Source organism: Zeugodacus cucurbitae, chromosome 6 (genome assembly GCF_028554725.1).
Source record: "Zeugodacus cucurbitae isolate PBARC_wt_2022May chromosome 6, idZeuCucr1.2, whole genome shotgun sequence".
In the NCBI taxonomy this organism is placed as follows: domain Eukaryota; kingdom Metazoa; phylum Arthropoda; class Insecta; order Diptera; family Tephritidae; genus Zeugodacus; species Zeugodacus cucurbitae.
In genome coordinates, this window is record NC_071671.1 from 42,895,169 (window position 1) to 42,918,342 (window position 23,174).

Genomic DNA, 23,174 nt, shown 5'->3' on the forward strand with positions numbered 1-23,174 from the left:
TTTCAAAATGTTGGAAATTTAATTGTCGGAACCATCTATTCAATTGACTGGATTGAACTTACGCATCCTCGACGGTTTGAGAATAATATTTTGTTAAAAAATTAAACGTTAAAAGTTTTAAATATTTTCTGAAAGACGTATAGATTTCTTTGTGCTCAAAACACATACCAAAGAGTGTGACACATACATAAGCCGTCCCCATAATTATTTAAGGGTGAACAAATAACCATATTCCAGAGTATAAAAATATAAGATAATATAAGATAATAATTGATAAAAGTTTACAGCGATATTGTAAAAAAATAATGCGTACTATTAAGCAAAGTGTACTCTTCAGATAATATGCCTCCCTCACAGAGCACTCCTACTATACATATATAATCTGTACACATGAGAAAGTGTGTATATACCTGAGTGTATATGGATGCGCAAGTAAGTAGATTTTTATTGTGTTTTAGTAAACAATTTTATGTCGGTAAGCAAAAAGCACATTAATTTATACGAACATAATGCACAACGACCCGCTAGCCACCTGGGCCCAGAAGCCGACCCAAGTATAAAAGCGCTGGTCAGTCCTGTGGAAGAAATGCAGTGGAAATTTGCACTTCTTACCGAACAGAACACAAGTGTCGTGTAATCGAGAAAAACAAAAAAAAAACACAAGCAAAATGCGCTTTTTCATTCTATTCGCATTGATCGTTGCGATCTACGCACAAGAGGATAAAGTTCCCGAGCAAGCGGAGATTGCCGCTGTGCAGACACTACCCGAAGCAGAGCAGACCGCTGGCGTAGATGTGGTGCCCAACAGTTTGCTGGAAGATGCGGATGCTGGTGGGGAGCATGCGGAAGAGGCCGAACGTGTGGCACGTGGTTTTGGCTGGGGCGGTTACGGCGGCTACGGCTATAAGCGTTGGGGAGGCGGAGGCTTTGGCGGCTACAAGCGTTGGGGTGGCGGTTATGGCGGCTACGGCGGCTATGGAGGCCACGGTGGCTATGGTGGTTATGGTGGTTATGGCTATCGTCCGCACTATTCTTGGGGTTATCGCAAATACTGGGGTTAAAAGCGGCTTTATATAGTTTGAAATGTGATCAACTGTGTATACCATTATAGAATATACGAAGAAGAATAAAAAATGCTTTTGAATAACAATTAATAAAAATTTACAAGTGTTTCGTGTGGAAAACTGTGCGCTTGCTTATTGTGTTCGAAAATTCTCAGCGATTTCAATAGGCATAATAATCTAGCTGAGTCGATAATTGTGGAAGCTTTAGGCAACTCATTTGGTTGCTTGTGATATTAAATGCGAGATGTTAATCAAAATTATATTACATTGATCAGTAAATATTGTGATATTGTGTTTCATGTGTTCGTGTGTTTCTTAGTGAATTTCAAAAACATTAATTAAAATTAATGCATTGACTATCGACCACACCCATTACAAATTCAAAATAATTTTAGATTGTATGAAAATAATTAATAGTACGATATAAAACTTCTCTACAAAATCAGAAACATACATATAACATTATAATATGGAATATAACAAATTTCAATGAGCCATAGTTGTAGCTTATGAGCAAGGGTAATATCTCGACGGCATGTAGACTAAATTCATAATGAGCAATTCACCTCAGTGAAATTCATGATTCAACTGATGACCAACAAGAGAACTTAAATTACAATAACAAATATTTGGTCTGTCCACTTATCGATTTTTGGCTATGCTCTCTTCATGGACATGATGACAATTTTTTCTTCTAAAATTGTATCTGAAATCTCAACTAGAGTGATTTCTGGAGGTTTCTAATTAAAAATGAAAAATAAAACTTTGTAGTTCTTGTTAATCAAAGCAAAGAGGTTGCTAGTTGTGGGGACAAAGTGACCAAGCAATACTTTCATAACTTTCGATACCTATTGTACAATTGAGAATTAATCACCAATTCTCTGTGATATTTTGAAATAAACCAAATAGATAAGTAATAGGATCAATAAAACACGAATTTAGCGCAAATGATAAGAAAGGAAAAGCTTTTGGCTCAGAGGACAGTTCACTAAATTCCAAGGAATAGTTTAATTTACTATGTTGAGGAATAAACAGTCGTGTTTCCAAAATTTTCGTTTTTCTTGTACATCCAACTTAACAATTGAATGTGTTTCGTAATCACAAACTAGTCTGAGTTACTTGGACCAAAGTTAGGTAATTACATACTTGTTGTATTTCCCACACATTTAATATTATTGATTAATTATATAAACAATTGTGATAATTCTCCGAACTTTATATAACGCTGTAATGAAGCATGATGACGCATGATTGTAAAAATTTTACCATAGACATGTTCATTCGCTCAAAATTTATATTTTGTCACTATATATGTAATAATACCTCATACAAATAATTATATGTGCATGAACTTTTTGCAAAAAAAAAACTAAAATATTAGAAAATTGCAAAATGTTTCTGAGTATGCAGGTTAGTTATTATTATTATATAGGATATTAAAAACAAAAAATTAACAATTTAAAATAAATTTAAAGTATAAAACATAATTTAAGTTTAGGCTTATAGTAAATATTTATATGTGCATTTTACTATTTCCAGCAAATCCTATACATTTGAGTTTAACTTAAAAATTTTTTTATTGTAATAGTTAGTAGCATTGTCCTTATATCTTAAAGCTAAATTAAGCCGCTTAACCATAAAATTAACTAATGACTGTAGAATAGATATTTAAATATTGTCCAAATTTTTGCTATATGGTTAATTTAAGGTGACGTACTGTCTCAAACTGCTTTCCATTTTTGAAAACAGAGATCGAACTCAATGCTCAATAAATATTGCCAGTAAATTTTATTAACCCGCTGTCCAAAAGATCTAAATAAATATTTCCACTGCAGCAAAATGCAGCCCTTGAAATCAAGGTACCGTTTCCAAAACATACTTATAGCAGGACCGTCCTGGTGCTATATCTCCAATGATCTGGGCCGACCAAATTTAATTTTTTTTCGTCACTAAAGACTATACTCTATCACTCCTCGGCCCAGAACTGGTATTTCTTTGCAAGCCTCAAATGTGCTTTATTGTGCCTTTATTTAGCGTTGGTTTAGGTCCCATGGAGGAGTGTTTGAGAAACTGATTTTGATGTATAATATAATTGGAAAAATTATAGTTATTGTGATTTGCAGTCTTAACTAGATCCCTATTTGACCGCTGCTTATCAAGTCGCCAACTGCTAGCCGTCGAAATATCGTGTTGTTGTTGTTGTTTTCCGTCCGCACTGTACCATAATTAGTGGGGTTTTTATGAAGTTTTGATGTACATTTTCGATATAGCATTGGTATAGACGCATTTTGGAACCGCTTTTATGCATTTCTATGATTATATATTGTTCCTTGGCTGACAAACTAGTACCACGAGGCTTAAATATAAATGAATCTGATCAACTCTTTAATAATTCATTAAATTAATACACGTACAATAGTTTTACAAACAAATTTTCACACAAAAACAAGAAAGATCAGCTAAACTGATTTTGTACATATGCAATACCCAATTCACAAGCACATTCTTAATTCAAACAAGTAAGAAAGGGCTAAGTTCGGGTGTAACCGAACATTTTATTCTCTCGCAATTTATTTATTTAACTTTATTTATATTATATAATACACAATTTGACCCACATATTCGTCATATAAAGGGTGATTTTTTAAGAGCTTGATAACTTTTTAAAAAAAAAAAACGCAAAAATGTTGACCGCGGCTGCGTCTTAGGTGGTCCATTCGGAAAGTCCAATTTTGGGCAACTTTTTCGAGCATTTCGGCCGGAATAGCCCGAATTTCTTCGGAAATGTTGTCTTCCAAAGCTGGAATAGTTGCTGGCTTATTTCTGTAGACTTTAGACTTGACGTAGCCCCACAAAAAATAGTCTAAAGGCGTTAAATCGCATGATCTTGGTGGCCAACTTACGGGTCCATTTCTTGAGATGAATTGTTCTCCGAAGTTTTCCCTCAAAATGGCCATAGAATCGCGAGCTGTGTGGCATGTAGCGCCATCTTGTTGAAACCACATGTCAACCAAGTTCAGTTCTTCCATTTTTGGCAACAAAAAGTTTGTTAGCATCGAACGATAGCGATCGCCATTCACCGTAACGTTGCGTCCAACAGCATCTTTGAAAAAATACGGTCCAATGATTCCACCAGCGTACAAACCACACCAAACAGTGCATTTTTCGGGATGCATGGGCAGTTCTTGAACGGCTTCTGGTTGCTCTTCACCCCAAATGCGGCAATTTTGCTTATTTACGTAGCCATTCAACCAGAAATGAGCCTCATCGCTGAACAAAATTTGTCGATAAAAAAGCGGATTTTCTGCCAACTTTTCTAGGGCCCATTCACTGAAAATTTGTATAAAGTCCATTGTCCATTATATTGTATAAAGTCCATTATATTGTATAAAGTCCATTGAAAGTTGGAAAACCTAATATTAGGTTAGAAGCACCGAGGTCCTCGTGTTCGATATATGGGGCCTTAAAAACCTATGGTCCGATTTCGGCGATTTTTAGAATGGGGCTGCCACACTATTAACATAGTATTTGTGCAAAGTTCTGCACCGATATCTTCACTAGTACTTACTTTATATATTGTAAAGCAAACGATTCAGATCGTCTTCAAAGTTCTGGTATATAGGAAGTAGGCGTGGTTGTAAAGCGATTTGGCCTATTTTCACAACATATCATTGGGATGTAAGGAAAAGGAAACAAACCAAGTTTCATTAAAATCGGTCGAGTAGTTCCTGAGGTATGGTTTTTGACCCATAAGTGGGCGAAGCCACGCCCATTTACCATTTTGTAAAAAATCTGAGTGCAGCTTTCATCTGCCATTTCTTGTATGAAATTTAGTGTTTCTGACGTTTGTCGTAAATGAGTTAACCCACTTTTAGTAATTTTCAACCTAACTTTTGTATGGGAAGTGGGCGTGGTTATGATCCGATTATTTTCATTTTTGGACTGCATTAGGAAGTAGCTAAAAAAAAACGACTGCAGAAAGTTTGGTTTATATAGCTCTATTGGATTGCGAGATATGTACAAAAAACTTTGTAGGGGGCGGGGCCACGCCCACTTCCCCTAAAAAATTACATCCAAATATGCCCCTTCATAGTGCGATCCTTCATACCAAATTTTATTTCCATAGGTTTATTTATGGCTTAGTTATGGCACTTTATGTGTTTTCGGTTTTCGCCATTTTGTGGGCGTGGCAGTGGTCCGAATTTGCTCATTTTCGAAAGCAACCTTCCTATGGTGCCAAGAAATAAGTGTGCCAAGTTTCATCAAGATATCTTAATTTTTCTCAAGTTACAGCTTGCACAGACGGACGGACGGACGGACGGACGGACAGACAGACATCCGGATTTGAACTCCACTCTTCACCCTGATCACTTTGGTATATATAACCCCATATCTAACTCGTTTAGTTTTGGGTGTTACAAACAACCGTTATGTGAACAAAACTATAATACTCTCTTTAGCAACATTGTTGCGAGAGTATAAAAATAACATTGAACAAGAAATGTAAACAATAACAAATATGCACATATAAATATTTGTATGAGGTATTGGTAATTGAGAAAGAATCATTATATTATTATAAAGAATCTCATCTGCTCTTATATTTCCCTATCCGCATTAGCGTATTGCTGATTTTCGTCTACCTGCTTGACGAAATGAAATCCACAAATTGCCAGAAAGGTGGGAAATGTTATAGTTTCAGATGGGCAATACTTTGAATAATATTATTCCAAATGTTTTTCTTAAATAAAAGCTAAATAAACGCACGAATATAGTCACAGATCCAATATAAAAAAGTTACAAAACGAATATACTTTATTCATATATACATATGTATGTACCTCCGTTTATGGAGATGTTTTTAAATACAAAATCGTCAGCTTTTATTTCAAAGCTACTCTGAAGTGAGAACGTAAATCACGTAAGTACATACAAACATACATATGTATGTACATATGTTATATGTCAAATGAAGCATCGTTGCGGCACAGATCAATTATTTGATTACAGTTTACATGTTATTAAATTTAGTTAGATGATACCAGAATTTGAGAAGCAGAGATAAATTAAACGATTAATTATATTGCACTTAGAAGAGCTGATGCCGTTTTACACTTTAACACACAAGCTTAGTTAACCATATTAATGAGTTAATCATTCACGAGAGTGGTGATTGGACTAATGTGAGAAAACGGAATATTAAATACACGACTAATTATTTACAGCCTATAATTCTTAAAAAAATTGAAATATTGAAGTTTTACGAAGCTTCTAAATTTTGATCTTTTTTGTAGATATTAAGCTCTGTTATACATACATATATATTCGTAGTCTTTTTAATTAGTGATGATATTTATTATATAATATTTACAAAAATTATTTGAGAGATGCGTCACTTTATTTTAAAACCAGTAAAATTATTCTCACATGGTAGAAATGCTTTCAATCGTTAACCAATACTCTCATATTTCACAGCTTTCTTTGTCAATAAAAAATTAAATTTTATAACAAAAACAATACGTATAGAATTTTTGGATATTGAAATATAATCTGAAACCTTTTTAGTTAATTTTATTCGCAAAATTCGAAGAAGTGATAAACACCTAGCACTGAATTCACCGATTCTAGTTTTTCCAGTTTATAGAGCTGCTTTGATAAGTTGATAATTAAAAAGTTTTCAAATCTGCTAATATTTTTTTTTTTTTCTTTTATTGCCGGAAATGTAGAACATTGCTGTAGACAGCCACGATTGGTAAGCACTTATTATAATTTTGTGTGATCGCATTTATTGAAGAGTAAATACATATTTGACGTTATTCTTAGTTTTAACACATAACTATTAAATCCAAATTAATTTTGTTCAAATATTCTTTATTGATATATTTATGTATTGTGAAACTATTATTTAGCCTTCGCCAATCAAGATTGACCGTTATGTATCACTTTTTATAGGAGACCAGAATTGCCACTACAAGTACAAAACTAGTTTGTGCGAATCTAAAGCAGATCTTAACGGTTTACTTTGATTTAGAAGTTTTTCCATTTCGAATGTATCTTCAACAGAATTAAGCGATGTCTTTTTGTTTTCCATTTTTCTGTTGGCCTCGAATTAGAATTGGGTTATTGAAGTAACCCTGAAGACTTTAAACTACAATTTGATTGAAGGAAAAACGAAAACAAAAATTAAAATTGGATATCGTGAAACGTTTTTACGAAAAATATACTAAAATTATGTGGACATTTTTATACTCTCGCAACAAAAGGTTGCTTTCGAAAATGAGCAAAATCGGACCACTGCCACGCCCACAAAATGGCGAAAACCGAGAACACATAAAGTGCCATAACTAAGCCATAAATTAAGCTATGGAAATAAAATTTGGTATGAAGGATCGCACTATGAAGGGGCATATTTTGATGTAATTTTTTTGGGGAAGTGGGCGTGGCCCCGCCCCCAAATAGGTTTTTTGTACATATCTCACAAATCAATATAGCTATGTAAACCAAACTTTCTGCAGTCGTTTTTTAGCCATTTCTTAATACAGTCCAAAAATGAAAGAAATCGAATAATAACCACGCCCACCTCTTATACAAAGGTTAGGTTGAAAATTAGTAAAAGTGGGTTAACTTATTAACGAAAAACGGCAGAAACACTAAATTTCACATAGAAAATGGCAGATGGAAACTACACTCAGATTTACAAAATGGAAAATGGGAGTGGCGTCGCCCACTTATGGGTCAAAAACCATATCTCAGGAACTACTCGACCGATTTCAATGAAACTTGGTTTGTAATAGTTTTCTTACATCCCAATGATATGTTGTGAAAATAGGCCAAATCGCTTCACAACCACGCCTACTTCCTGTATACCACAACTTTGAAGACGATCTGAATCGTTTACTTTATAATATATAAAATAAGCACTAGTGAAGATATCGGTATAGAACTTTTCACAAATACTATGTTTATAGTGTGGTAGCCCCATTCTAAAAATCGCCGAAATCGGACCGTAGGTTTTTAAGGCCCCATATATCGAACACGAGGACCTCGGTGCTTCTAACCTTATATTATGGTTTCCAACTTTCAATGGACTTTATTTAAAATATATATATGACGAATTGTGTATTATATAATATAACTAAAGTTAAATAAATAAATTGCAAGAGTATAAAATGTTCGGTTACACCCGAACTTAGCCCTTCCTTAATTGTTTAATAGTTGTAATTGAACAAACTCCTTGTAAATTGTATCTCGAAGAACTGTCTAAATCTTCATCAAGATCGGTTGATTAGTTATCGAAAAACCTTGACAACCAACTTTAAAAAGTGACATTTGAGAGAAACACGTTTAAAGTTTAAAACTAAACTGGAGCGTTCAACTTCGCCAGACTGTATCACCAAATCTTGTACCCGGATCGAGATGAACTTTTAGAACAATATGTATTCTTAAAATGTATCTAATTGTTTTTGGTTTACATGTATTTATCAAATACCATGGAATTTTTGTATGTATTTTATTCAATTATTGAAATAAATTATATTTTTAAAAAGGTGGCAACCTTTGACCAAAATCGGTTTCAAACGTCATAGGTGGCATCTGTGTTGTAGATTTATATAGTATAAGAATGTTTATAAGGTACACATACATATCATATATCTGCAACTTCTCCTCTTTCATATTTCTATTTGCAATATTTAATATATGACTGCTAAAATGAAGCTAATAAATTAATAAAGTGTTTCGCTTAACGATTATCCATGCACAAAGCTCAGTCAACATTTGCTTACTACACACACACGCCTCGCAGTAAGCGATCAACAGCAACAGACAGATAATAAGTTTTAAAAATCAACAAGCAAATTTGTACAAATATTTTAATCCGCAATGACAAATTGTGCAGCATTTCAAATGCGAAACTTCTGATTGGCTGTGGCGCAATGGCATACATTGTATATACCCATGTACATGTACTATATGGTATATAGACATGTATGTGCTACATGTACTTAGCCATTTACATAATCAATACTGCAGCAGCAAAGTTGGTGTGAAAGATGAGGAGTGTTGAGAAGACAGAGGCTACTGGAGTTTCGAAATTGTACACACGAAGTTAATGGTATATAAATATATATGTATATATTATAATGTCTAATACTACATATATACATATGTATATATTTCAGTGCCTCATTCTATGTAACAATCGGCAAGAATTTGTAGGATTGGTTGAGCTTCTTCACATAACTGTCAAAACTTCACACACATAATCATAAATATTCATAAAATCTATAACTAAATAAAGTAATACATACATATATGTATGTCCGCGAGTGTCGGGCGTATGCGAATATCATATTCAATTGTCATTCATAGCGCTTTTCTCGCTGCGGCTTCGGGCGTCTTTTATTGGTGCAATTTGTTATAGCAACAATAATAACAATAGTTGGAGGCGATAACGGATGCATCAAATGCAATAAATTCTATTGGCATGTTTTGGGAGTGCGCACATTTCTATATGCAATCAAACAAATATATATATGTACATGCATATGTATATATGCATAATGCATGTGGAATGCGTGCTGTCATCCGAGATGAGCGCTTGGTTTCACCCATGGTGATGATTGGTCCAAGCGCGCTTGTTAATGACATTAATTATCCCCGTGATTAATCTTTTTTAATGCTGTTTGAAAACACATGAATTAAAATTATACATTTGATTAATGAAGTGAACGGTAATGTTGTGACTTTAATAGATATAATATCGATGGCAAAATTTATAATTTATATGAAAGTGTAAATTATATAGAAGAGTAAATTATATATGTTACTCGCTAAGTATTTATGCATTGGATTTATTTTATTTATTTATTTAATTGCCCTTTTTTAAATCCTGTTAGCTTTTATAATTTTCTTTTGCGAGAAGGAGAATTACAATCGCTCGAAATATTTAAGAATATGATTATTAAAGTATGAAGTATATATACATAGTTAGGATAATCCCAGAGGTAAAAAACTTGTTGACTTTGAAGATATTTAAATAAATCACTCTCATTTAAACTCACATTCCAAATTTGGATATCCGATTTTCACAAGCTTCTCTTAAGACAAGATTTTCACCTGTATAATCATTTGCAATTGATAGGAACAGTAATCAGCTGTTGCCAGGTTCGGGCTATAAAGTGGATGCATAAGCACCTCCTAAAAAGTTCCTAGAGCTTCTGGTGAGACATTATCTATGTGTGTGGCCAGGAGTTGTTCTGATGGAATGCAACAACTCCCCTATTTACTGAAGCAAGCCGCTTTGAGACAATTGACAGTACAAATCTGAAAAAAATTTATCGTAGCTTATAGCTCAGCTCATAGTAGATTGAAGCCCACCAAGCACTCAGCCAAATCCTCCTGACCTACAATACTGGCTTGTCCACTGATTCGACAATTCAACCGTTTTATGTTCGACCTCAAAATTATTGGGACGGAATCGCCCAAACCGAAATTGCGCTTGATTGGCTATTACAGTAAGAAGACCATATTGAAGAACGTTTATAGAAAAGCTGTACGATATGGTGTATTTTCTCTTTGCTGGTGTCAATTTTTGATGCTTTTCAGATAATATTGAGTCAATCACAAAACAATCTATCCATTTTTGTTTGTTCCATAACGTTTGTTACAATGTCACCCGGATCCAATGATCCGATATTTTAGATTCGGAATTTTTAAAACATAAATGTGAAAAAATTATTTTATATCGATACATTGAAGGGATATGATATTTATATAAGCGTTTTATAATCTAATGTATTGTATTATGTATTGATGATTGTATTAAATCTAATGTTTAAAATGTTTGAAATTTTTTGTAAATCTGTAAACACAATGCATGAAAGTGACCTGTGGGTTTGCAAGAGCTCGTTGTATAGGTTGTTTAGTAGAAGGTCACAAATATCCCTTCAAATGATACTATTACATATTATATTGTAATAGACAATGAGATTTGCTCAGCCGGAATTATAGCATATGATAATGCTGTAGGACCGAATACTTTAGACTCAATGAATAAGATTTCTAGCGCCATGGAAAACGATGAGAATTCTGAAGAAGAAATTATTCAAGCGTGATCTAAATTTAAATACAAATATTAATAAAAATTACGATCACTACTAAACAGATTAGAATCTTTTTTTACTGAAACGAACAAGCAACAAAAAATATATGTTTTAATGAAAACTTGAGTTAAGGAAATTGAACTGTATATTATAAACAAGCCTCTATTGCGAGTGTTGACTAGCAGTAAAATAGATTTCTGTTGTTTGAGTCGAATAGATTTCAATTTCCTATTGTGTCTCCGGCAACGCCAAAAAACCAGTTGGTACGATGAGAATTGTCGTTCCGCAGTGGAGAGAAAACAGACTGCCTACCTCGCAACGTTGCGATCGACCACAACACGTTCGGGGTGGGATAGATATCGAGAACTGAAGAGGGAAGCGAGACGCATTTGCAGACGTAAAAAGAAAGAGGCCGAAATGCGTGAGTATGAAAAGCTTGAAAAGCTGGCCGACATGGGTAATGCTCGAAAATTTTATGAAAAGATGAGGCGATTAACAGAAGGTTCCAAGACCGGAGCATTATCATGTAGGGACCGAGAAGGTAATCTGGTAACGGATGTCCAGAGCACACTGGGATTATGGAGGGAACACTTCTCCGACCTGCTCAATGGCAGTGAAAGTACAACACCAGGAGATGGCGAACCCGATTCCCCAATCGATGACGATGGAATAGATGTTCCATTACCCGACCATGAAGAAATTCGAATAGCAATTACCCGCTTGAAGAATGGATGGATTACCGGCCGAGCTATTCAAATACGGCGGCGAAGAACTGATAAGGTGCATGCATCAGCTTCTTTGTAGAATATGGTCGGAAGAAAGCATGCCTGACGATTGGAATCTTAGTGTGCTCTGCCCAATCCATAAGAAGGGAGACCCCACAATCTGCGCCAACTACCGTGGTATAAGTCTCCTCAATATCGCATATAAGGTTTTGTCGAGCGTATTGTGTGAAAGACTAAAGCCCACCGTCAACGAACTGATTGGACCTTATCAGTGTGGCTTTAGACCTGGAAAATCGACAATGGACCAGATATTCACCATGCGCCAAATCGTGGAAAAGACCCGAGAGAGAAGAATCGATACTCACCATCTTTTTATCGATTTTAAAGCTGCCTTCGATAGCACGAAAAGGAGCTGCCTTTATGCCGCGATGTCTGAATTTGGTATCCCTGCAAAACTAATACGGCTATGTAAGCTGACGTTGAGCAACACCAAAAGCTCCGTCAGGATCGGGAAGGACCTCTCCGAGCCGTTCGATACCAAACAAGGCTTCAGACAGGGTGACTCACTATCGTGCGACTTCTTCAATCTATTGCTGGAAAAAATAATACGAGCTGCAGAACTAAATAGAGAGGGTACAATCTTCTACAAGAGTGTACAGCTCCTGGCGTATGCCGATGATATTGATATCATCGGAAGCAACAACCGCCCCGTTTGTTCTGCGTTTTCCAGACTAGATAAAGAAGCGAAGCGTATGGGTCTGGTGGTGAATGAGGACAAGACGAAATATCTCCTGTCATCAAACAAACAGTCAGCGCACTCGCGTCTTGGCTCCCACGTCACTGTTGACAGTCATAACTTTGAAGTTGTAGATAATTTCGTTTATCTGGGAACCAGCATTAACAACACCAACAATGTCAGCCTTGAAATCCAACGCAGAATCACTCTTGCCAACAGGTGCTACTTTGGACTGAGTAGGCAATTGAATAGTAAAGTCCTCTCTCGACGAACCAAAATCAAACTCTATAAGTCGCTCATTATTCCCGTCCTGATGTATGGCGCTGAAGCGTGGACGATGACAACATCCGATGAGACGACTCTTGGGGTTTTCGAGAGAAAGGTTTTGCGCAAGATTTATGGTCCTCTAAACATTGGCAACGGCGAATACCGCAGACGATGGAACGATGAGCTGTACGATTTATACGACGACATTGACATAGTTCAGCGAATAAAAAGACAGCGGCTACGCTGGCTAGGTCATGTTGTACGGATGGAAGAAAACACTCCAGCTCTGAAAGTATTCGATGCAGCACCCGCTGGAGGAAGCCGCGGAAGAGGACGACCTCCACTCCGGTGGAAAGACCAAGTGCAAAGTATAATAAAATATATATAAGCCAAATATATATATATATATTGTGTAACTTGATCGACAAAATTCAGAAATTTCTAACGATTGTAAAATAGCTGTCAACAAAATACCGATCACATAATTGAGCGATTTAACAAAATACCGATCACATAATTGAGCGATTTATCAACACTTACAACAGCAGCATTGGTCGAGAGTGCTCAGTAGTCGATTATCTACTTCCAGTCGACACTCCCAATAGGTGTAAATGATTCATATGTATACAATACTTTCTAACAAATACCAAAAATATCATTTAGATAGGATTGAGAGTTATCAGTAACTTGAATTTGGCTTGAATATCACGAGTGACAACCGATTTTTAATAAATAAAAAAAAACTTTCCTTAATAAGTTAAAAATCCATTTTCAAATCATCTCAACAAAGAAAATAAATTATTCCAATTCCGCATGCATTCAATAACTTCGCACATTACATAACACACCCAATTCAAATTGCGGCAGTAAACAATCTGTGTTGACAATAAAAAATGTCACGCTTCCTGCAACACAATGTTTCGCTTGTTTCCCAGATGGCGTTTATCGCCGCATCTTTACGACACAGAACTGCAAAAAATCTGCTTGGCAAATGTACAAAACTAAACTAAGTATTTTGAAAAAGCGCGACAATATAGCGACGCTTTGCAGTGCTTGTCAACTCGATGAAATTGCGGCGCACGCCTCGCCTTGGCCATAACCGCGCCGAAAGATCGCACTTAACGATCAGCCGAAAAAATTAGCAAACTTCACACGTAACCACAACAAAGACGCGCATTATGCGAAACACATCAATCGCAGATAAATCTCATGGAACACAACTGCCAACCGCCAAGATGTTGTGGCATGTCGTCGAGGAACTAGAAGCAGCCGAAGAAGGCGGCAAGAAGATCAAGATGAGCAAACAATTATCGTCGACAATCGACAGACGCGGTGACAATGCATGACATACTAGAGGTGTTCTTAAATGTATGAAGTAATAAAGTAATTTCGGGCCCACATTAATTGTATTCTTGTAACAACTTACCAATCCGCATAAAGCTCGGGTGGTATAGGACAAGCTGTTCAGGGGATTCCTAATTGGAGCTGCTAGAAATGTTTAACACCGCTGATAATATCACAGAAGACCCAATTGAGAACAAAATATTTGTGTTGTCTTCGAAGCTAGTAGTCCAGATTTTGGGTAAAAGTTGAAAACCAGATTCCAAAATTGTATCTGCTTTCTTTGAGAGCTGTGTACGACTGAAGAAATTAAACCGACTCGATAATTTCATTTTAACTGACCACCCTAACGTAAGCCGAATTATGTCTGCAGTGTTGACGATCGTGTCATGGCGCTTCATTAGACACACACGTGCGATCTTAAAAGCTCTGCTAAATGGTTAATTCACCTTGTTGTTGTTGCTATAATTGTATATGAGCATGTTTTACAAGTATTTCATTTGGCTATTTTTGGTGAGAAGCATGCAATTAAAGCAAGTCAAGCAAAAATCGCACCCTTTAGCTTAAGCCGGCTTCTTTCACCATTTCTTTCCGCTCACAAAAAAGCAAACCGGCCGCCCACGGCCACGAACCGCTACGCGTCGTGAGCACAATTGTCGTCAGTTCACATAGTAAATCGAGTTGTGGTCTTTAATTATTTAACCCTGACATTTAAAAATGTACAAACATCAAGAAACACCCAAACAAATTTATATACATATGCATACTGTTTTAGAGCTATGAGATGTCAAGTTTTTTATTGTTTTTTCTATTTTTGTTGTGGATTCAGCGTATACAGTCTTTTTCTTCTAATTTTACAGTTAACGCTCTCAAAAGCAAAAATTCATGCCGGCTTAAAGCAGCGTAGCGTCTAGCATAGCAACGCGCAAGCGGCGCGGTGCGGCGCTTTAGAGTTTTTGGCTTAAAATCTGAAATAAAAAACAGGATGTGAAACATGTTTGGCATATTTAAATAATTTCATGCAATTTTATAAAATTTGTATAAAAGCCTGTTGCTTCGAGCAAGTAGCCAACATTATTGGTTTTGGGTTCATCACAGTTTTTTCTATTTCGCACTCTCGCTTTTGTTTCACATTTTAAGTTCTTTCTTACCCGAAAAAAAATTAAAAAAATACACAAGTCGCAAAATGGTTAAATATGTAAGTTTCAATGGAGAAAATATAGAAATTATTTTATTAAAAAGAAGTGAAGGTGAAGCTGTACTTTCTGGTGAAATTTTGAGTGAATTTATCAAATATTGAAAAGTGATTTAGTGAAATTCGTGAAATTATACTGAAGAAAAAATGGAATGACTCTAAGAGCTTCACACTTTTGAAATGTTTAAATAAAGTCCTGAACTAGTATTATATTTAAAATTCTGTGTCTAATAAAAAATGGAAATTACATAAGAATGCATTCATAGTAATCATTAAAGCAATTACTCGTGCACAATTCGAATTTATCATTTATGGATTGTATAGTTGATGTAGCTTCACTTTGGCATTAACATTGTTATACAAAGAAGCTTAAATGTTCATTCAGAATAGAATACGTGTACTGAATATTTCATCAGAACTACAGTGAAATAATACAAAAATCTATAATTTTAATTCATTATTCGAAATTTGTTCTTATATACAAAAAAATATTTATTTTTACAGATAAATAGCTTTTTGAAGCTTTTATATTAATTTCTATTTAATTATTAATTATTTTTCAATGAAATAAATGAAGTAATTGAGAGCTTTCCTTTAGGGATTAAATGAATGGTTTTCGAATAAATGTCTATAGAAAACTTCACTCTGAGCTTTGGAGCTTTTAACGTTTGAGTAGTGTTTAGGGATACTGAAAATGATATACTCGATAGAAAAAATAATTTCTTTCTAAAAATGTATTGCAATGAATGTTCAAGAAATCATTTCACTGACTCTAGCAGGAGCAGTTTAAATTATTTTTTTGTCAGAACTTCATTGACTAATTTGAGAAAAAATGCAAATGTCCAAATATACCATTATGTTAATTGTGGAGCTTTCACCATAAAGCTTTATGGCGATTTGTGATAATCGAAGAGCTTTTTTACTAGGTTACAGTTTTAATGGTATACCTTTTACGAAATAGTAGGCAAAATTAAAATTTTACTAGAGAAATCGATACATATTGCAGGAACTTTTTTTAAAGTTTCACTTAATGATGTAAAAGTTAATACAATTTCAGCTTCATTTAAGGAGTTATTTTTAATACCTTTATTACTACAACATTCAACAAAATTTTGAAATTCTCACATTCCACACATACTAAATATATGCTCAACTCTTGCAGTTCGTTCTTTTCGCTTGTCTGGCCGTCGCTGCTGTCTCAGCTGCACCAGTCGAAGAACCAGTCGAACACGAAGTTGTTCCAATTCTGAAGTCCGAGATCAACAAGCAGGACAATGGTGCATACAATTTGCACTACGAAGGTGGTGATGGCACCAGCCGCAAGGAGGAAGCCAGCGTAGTCGATGAGGGCACCGAAGAGGAAGCGCTCGAAATTAAGGGCTCCTACAAATACATCAACTCTGAGGGTGAAGAAGTCGAGGTCTTCTATACCGCTGGCAAAAATGGTTTCGTTCCTTACGGTTCCATCATCAATCCCGAGATTTCAGCTGTAGCTGAAGCTGCTAAGGATTTGCCCAAAGAAGAGGTTGAAGAGCCGAAAAGGAAATCCGTCAGCGTCTAAGAAAAATGCAAAAAAAAAAATAATAATAATGATAACAAATATTAACAAAAATGGCATATAAAAATATGGAAAAATGTAAAGGGAGAAAGAAAGAGCGGGTGATGGTTCTATTAGTCAGTTAAGTGATAAGATATGAGCGGCAAGAACATGACACCTTTGGTTTAAGAAATTCTTAGTATAAATTTATGTTACATTTACATATAAGTATGATCTGTATACTAAAGCGATGAGTTACGAGTATATACATATATTTCTAAGCGTAGGTTATGAGTATGTCCCCAAATTATATGTACATCCAAGCAGCGACACCCGAAGTAAATATAAACTGAAAAAGAAATTTTTAATGAATTTTTATTGTCGCCGATTTTTGCTATCACAAAATCTAGAGCGAATATTGCATACCAATTAGGTGGGTAGTTGAAACCAGAACATAAAAGCCAATTAAGTTGCATAACTAAAAGAAAGCTTGCATAACAACCAGTTTGATTAGGTGAAATGGTCTTTAATGAAACTCGTTCAATGGTTCTAATTTGCATTTGATTTGGACATTATCGCTTTTCGATCTTTGCTCCAACCAAGTTGTCCAAACTATTGTTGATCTAAAGGCAAAAAAAAGTTCTAATTTCCAATAAAAAGACACACACGCGCTTCTAAAGACTGGGCTATTAACCCTTGAGCATAAATAAGTTACATTATTGGAGAACCGGTTAATGAAATTAGCCAATTGATTGTCTAATGTATGCATAACATGTTGCAGATACCGTTAGCGCTTTCATACAAAGTAGAAATCATTATGTTTAACATTATGCAAGACTATGCTGCTTAATTTGCCTATAAATTGGTAGTGCGACATGAATTCTATTAAAGACCAACGGTAAACATTTATATGGTATGTATATTTGTTTACTGAGGAGTTGTAGAATATTCGCATATGTGACTAAATAATAATTCCATAAGAATTTGTTTATCAATAAATTCTAAAGGGTCTTGTAGTTGTTTTTTATCAAAAGTTGAATTATTTTTTACTAATATGAGCGTATTTTCTAATATTATATTATAATATATTTCATCAAGAATTGCTTCTACTTAGATTAAAAAAAAACATTTTGTAATGATGAGTTTTCCAACAGAATTTGCTAGAAATGCTCTATCGTGGTAGAAAATCGTATTATACATATATATTGCTTCTATATGTCTTAATTGCACACCTATTATTCACTAATTTTTCAAATTTCGTACCCAGATCGTTTCAATATTTTATTATTTATACTATTTGATAATAACGAAACAAGTATGTAAGAATTTATTTGTGACGCTCCTTACGAAATATTATTCTTCTCTTGAAACAGAAGATGTTAGCCAGCAATTTTTGGAATTCACAGCGTATTTGGTAATCATTTTCAGCAACTGCTTTGAGCTTGGTAAAACAATTAATATTGGATCGATTGTACGGCGTGATTCCAAGCGTACTTTATTGAAGATACTTCTTCCCTTCTTGCTATTTCACATTACGACAGGTCTGATATTTAAAAATGCATAGCTTAAAGCTATAAACTAGTCCATTGTGGAAAATACTCGCTAGATTTGATTGGTAAGTAAAATATATTTCTGCCCAATATGCGTTTTTTGTTGCTCTGAGTCATAAATAGACTGTTCGAAAAATTGAGAACAAATTCAAATAGGCGGTTTATCTCCTGTTATCGACATTGGATTCATGGAATTTGGTTACACAAATGTTAATAACAGTCTATAATCTCATCTGAATGCAAATTTGATCGAGTTTACAGTTACAATTTTTGTTAATCCTTTAAAAATCGAAAGATTTCGACATTTTTAAAAATTGATTGTGGTAATGAAAAAGCAAAAAAACTTCGGATAATGAGGAGAACTTATCTCAAGAATCGTTAAAACTCGTCGGTTTAGGGGCGTCCGGGCGGGTAAAATATTTAAATCAATTGGTAATATTAACTTCATCATCGAGAAAAGGGTTATTATCTACTAACCCGAAAGCACGAATTCCAAAAAAAAGACTTTTACTGAATAGTATGCTCATAGAACGGTGACTTGACTCTAGTGAGGAAAAAAACAATACTACAACAATATTAGATAATCCTATAATCAGCAATTAAACTCAAAATATTCAATGAATACTATGAATCATGTAGACCTTAAATTGATGCTATTGGATGCGCTAATGGAGTGTTGCTAGGCCTCTGGTATGTATCATAGGAATTATGGCTGTGATTTATTGTGTTAATAACAATCTGGGATGGATGTGAAAAAAGGTGTGAAAGACTCGAATCCAAAAAAAAATTCCAAAAATTATTAATATTAAAAGATCATGGAAAATATACCCCTCTCAACTTGCCGTACTTTTGTGGATTCTATTCACTCCAGATGCGCCGAAGTAATTAGAAATCCTTTAAGAACAGCTTAATACTAAATGCAAAGGCATCAGTGAACATTTAAACACAGTAAAAATATCGTAATGCAACTTTTTATTCTATTTCGGGCTCAAAGCAACAAAAAGATTAAATGTGTATATATTAACAAAGTTTTATATTTTTTAAAAGCTCTATCCTTATACAAATATTTGTTGAAAAAAAGTTTTGATAAAATTCTTTTACAAAGAAATATTCGTCGATTTATATGCTCACTTTGGTTGTTCTTATTATTTCGAACACGTCTGTATATGTACGTTATGCTCGATTCTCTAGGCATCATAGAATATAATATCAATTAACATGTAGCGCCTCATATTCATATACACTAACACATGTAAATTACTTGTCCACTTATACTGATACTAATGAGGTTAATGCAATCTTAGCAGTTTCCTTATAAATGATTGAATGTTCTATGCATTTACTTGACGATTTTGATTATACCTTTGCTAATTTTTACTCATTTTTGCGACAATTACTTTTACTCCAACGAAAATTGTTTCCCAACACAGTGAACCATTTAATATGTTGAGCTCTACTACTTAATTGCTTGCGTCAACAAATTAGCTCATTCAATTCAAAAATATGACTAACTAGATGCTTCTAATTTTTTTTGGCTACAAGGCGCTTAGGAGAGCTAGAGGTGAGCATACAAGGAATACTGTTTCTGTTGATTAGACTGTAAAGTTTTATTATTATAAAACGTGTATTTATCTGCGTAAACAATTATTGTGAAATATAGAATTTGGGGAATTTCAACAATTCTGTTTTCTTAGAATATAAGCGTGATTTTATGCGGCTTCTTTAAATTTATTGCATATTTATGCTCGTTATTTCAAGTAGTACTCCGACGCTATTCACGTCTGTTCTTTCCCGCATTGCTTTCGTGTTTTCTTTGTGGTTAAAGTTTTTGTATTTTGCTGTTATAAATACATAGGTAATTCTTGTCAGATTGCTTGACAAATTAATCATCATTTACCCTAAAGCCGTCTTGAAAACGTGTTTGTGAAGAGCTATAAACAAATCACTCTGAATTATCATATCAATGCTTGGGCGGTATTATGGTTATGTTAAATTGTTTATATGTTGAGTTTTTAATACTAAATTTTGTAAGCTATGCATAACCAAAAAATTGGTATATATTTGGGTCTAATAGTCATAATTTATTCTTGGTGTATCTATTTTAAAAGTCTGGTTTGCAAACAGATTATTAGTGTATATTAGGTATTCTCCAACATTGTAGATATGCAGTTGATATAATTATTTTAGGGATGAGACGTTTGTTAAGTATTTTATTCCTAATAAAAAAAGTGTGGAGTTCTACGATGAGTCTATAAGTCTTACCATATTACCACGAGCTATTCGTAAGCTTAATATTTGTGAACGGATGAGTTTGAATGAATTTTGTCTTAAATTAAATTTGTTTAGCTCTCTTGTTCTGATGGGCCAAATACGTCAAAATACATCAAATATATAGGTTGGGGTTTCGTAGACGTATTGCATAAGTAGTTTCTCACTCTCTTCTATAAAATATTTCTTTACCAATATTGTTTGTTTTGTGATATACTCGATATTGAGTAAAGTAAGTGGGCAACAATCTGCTTTGAAGAAGGCTATAATTGCTTATCGACTCGAAAGATGATGACCATAGTTTTCTAGAGTTCATAATGTATGATTTGCATCATCTATATCTACCTGGAGAAGAGAAACCGTCTCGCGGGATCTACTATGTCGTAATATTGGGTCGACTCGATGACGAATCGCTATCGGCTATCGCCGTCAAATTTCCAAAGTATTATAGTACCAAAGTATTTATAGAATTGACCCTGTGAAACTTATTTTTGCTTCCTACTATGCTGACGTTGACCTCCATGAAACGTATTTTTCAGACGGGTTAAAGAGGTTGGTGAAGAGTATCAAGTTACTTTTGTTCAACTTGGATAATAAATATGATATCTCCTACCAAGCTTTGTTAACACTTATTCACCTGTATCCAGGACCCATATTCTGACTGGTTAATAGTGGTAGTTTTACTACATAATCTTCGTAATATAATAACAACTAAAATGTATATAATTAAGACTTTTTATGTATATTCCTTCTAGCACTAAGATTCGGTTCCATTCGTTACTAAGCTCTCCTTACTAAGTATTTATTCTCAAAATACGCTTGTAAAGAAATCAGCTTAATACCTAAGTGGTAGTTGTGTGATATGAGGTGCTAATTATAAAATTTGACTATTATTTAAGAATATGAAAAACGCCAAAAATAAAAACAATTATGTAATTTAAAAAACAAATAAAAAAGCAGCGAGTATAGAAACTAGTTAGCTGGATTAAATGAGTAATTTTAGCATGGTGTAAACATAATACGGTGATGTCAGTAGCGATGTATTTGTTGTAATTGGAAAATATTGTTGTGCATATTCATTATGTTGTCTATTCACAGCAAAAAAAGTAATGCTGTATGCTTTCATCCACCCCTTTAAAAACTACTAATTAAATAACCTTTATTACCTTGCTTGGAAAGAAACTCGATGAATTCACAATTTTATTCTACGCGACATTATCCGCAATAATTCAATTTCAGACCGGCTTCAATAACCGTTGTATTAAGAATTTGATTTTTCGTTGTGAGGATCAGGTTTTCTACACCGATAGAAAACTCAAATACTGAAACGACTCTTAAGTTCTCCTATATCTAAGGACCAAGACATACTAAGGTAGTGTCACTGATCGCTAAGAAACAAGATTTACATTACCTAATGTAAAGTGAGAAAGAGGTTTCTTGACCTGATCATTAGTTGAACTGCAGACTGTAATCTTGGTTCGAATCTCAATTAGGCGGAACTCGATTGAAACTTACAAGTAATATAAAATAACTACTGGTTATATTAAAAAACTAATTTTCGGGGTATCGAAACATAGAAATAAAGAGGGAGATATCGGTTGGTTAACATAAAAATATAACTATGTCTATTTTTTATCTGTATACATCCGTATGTATCTGTAACTTAATCACTGTTCGAAGCAAAGGAATTAACTACCAAAATTACTAAGATAGCCAAGTTGTCTGTGGTTCCATGTCCTGAACGATTTGGAAAATCATATCCATAACATCAAACGCTTATCGAAGTATTTTCAAGATCTATAAACCTACTTCTTGAACTGACCTAACCTAACTCTGTTAACACTCGCAGTGCTAATGGTCCTGGACGTAAGTGATATATATTCTAAGACCACAAAGAGAACACTGAAACCCAACTCTTGTTCTGGGAGCAACTTGTTAAGCCTCCAATAAAGAGTTAGAGAGAATAAAAACATGATCAAATCGATTAAACCCTCCTCAGCTCCGCCTTTGCAAAATTTTTTAGTACACAACATTTTTAAAATGCTGAAAAATAACAAACAAAATATAAATAAATCGCAACGAAACAAGTTTCCACCGGTAGATCATCATCACTTCATTAGGTTACGTGAATATTTATACGTCAACCAAACTCAGTTTAATAAAAAAATTCGCAAAGAACTGGAAAAAATACACAAAATAAAAACAAACAGCCGATTTGGTTAATTAAAAACATTTTGGTTAGTACTTATTCGCCAATTAATTCAGAGATAAGAAATTGGCGAAAATTAAAGGCCGGAGAGTGAAAGGTTCTGTAGGCAAATTGTCGCCAAGCTGAAAAGAAATTAGAATGCGAACTGGATTATGTGAGTGTTGGCCGACTTTAAGGCA

General features: G+C 34.3%; 2 protein-coding genes and 1 long non-coding RNA gene across 3 annotated transcripts; all 3 read left to right on the forward strand.

The window, feature by feature from the left end:
• The first annotated feature begins 572 nt into the window (after positions 1 to 572).
• On the forward strand, positions 573 to 1,160 carry LOC105216089 (uncharacterized). Its single transcript, XM_011190370.3, has one exon. It carries the CDS (start codon positions 669 to 671, stop codon positions 1,059 to 1,061), a length of 393 nt encoding a protein of 130 aa, XP_011188672.1. The 5' UTR covers positions 573 to 668; the 3' UTR covers positions 1,062 to 1,160.
• Positions 1,161 to 6,525: 5,365 nt separating this feature from the next.
• Positions 6,526 to 7,734, forward strand: LOC128922598 (uncharacterized). The gene is made up of 3 exons (XR_008471787.1): positions 6,526 to 6,816; positions 7,017 to 7,079; positions 7,178 to 7,734. It is a non-coding gene; the product is annotated as an uncharacterized LOC128922598 (long non-coding RNA).
• Positions 7,735 to 15,273: 7,539 nt separating this feature from the next.
• On the forward strand, positions 15,274 to 17,329 carry LOC105216077 (endocuticle structural protein SgAbd-6). Its single transcript, XM_011190356.3, has 2 exons — positions 15,274 to 15,434; positions 16,594 to 17,329. Exons 1-2 carry the CDS (start codon positions 15,423 to 15,425, stop codon positions 16,990 to 16,992), a joined length of 411 nt encoding a protein of 136 aa, XP_011188658.1. The 5' UTR covers positions 15,274 to 15,422; the 3' UTR covers positions 16,993 to 17,329.
• The last annotated feature ends 5,845 nt before the right edge of the window (positions 17,330 to 23,174 follow it).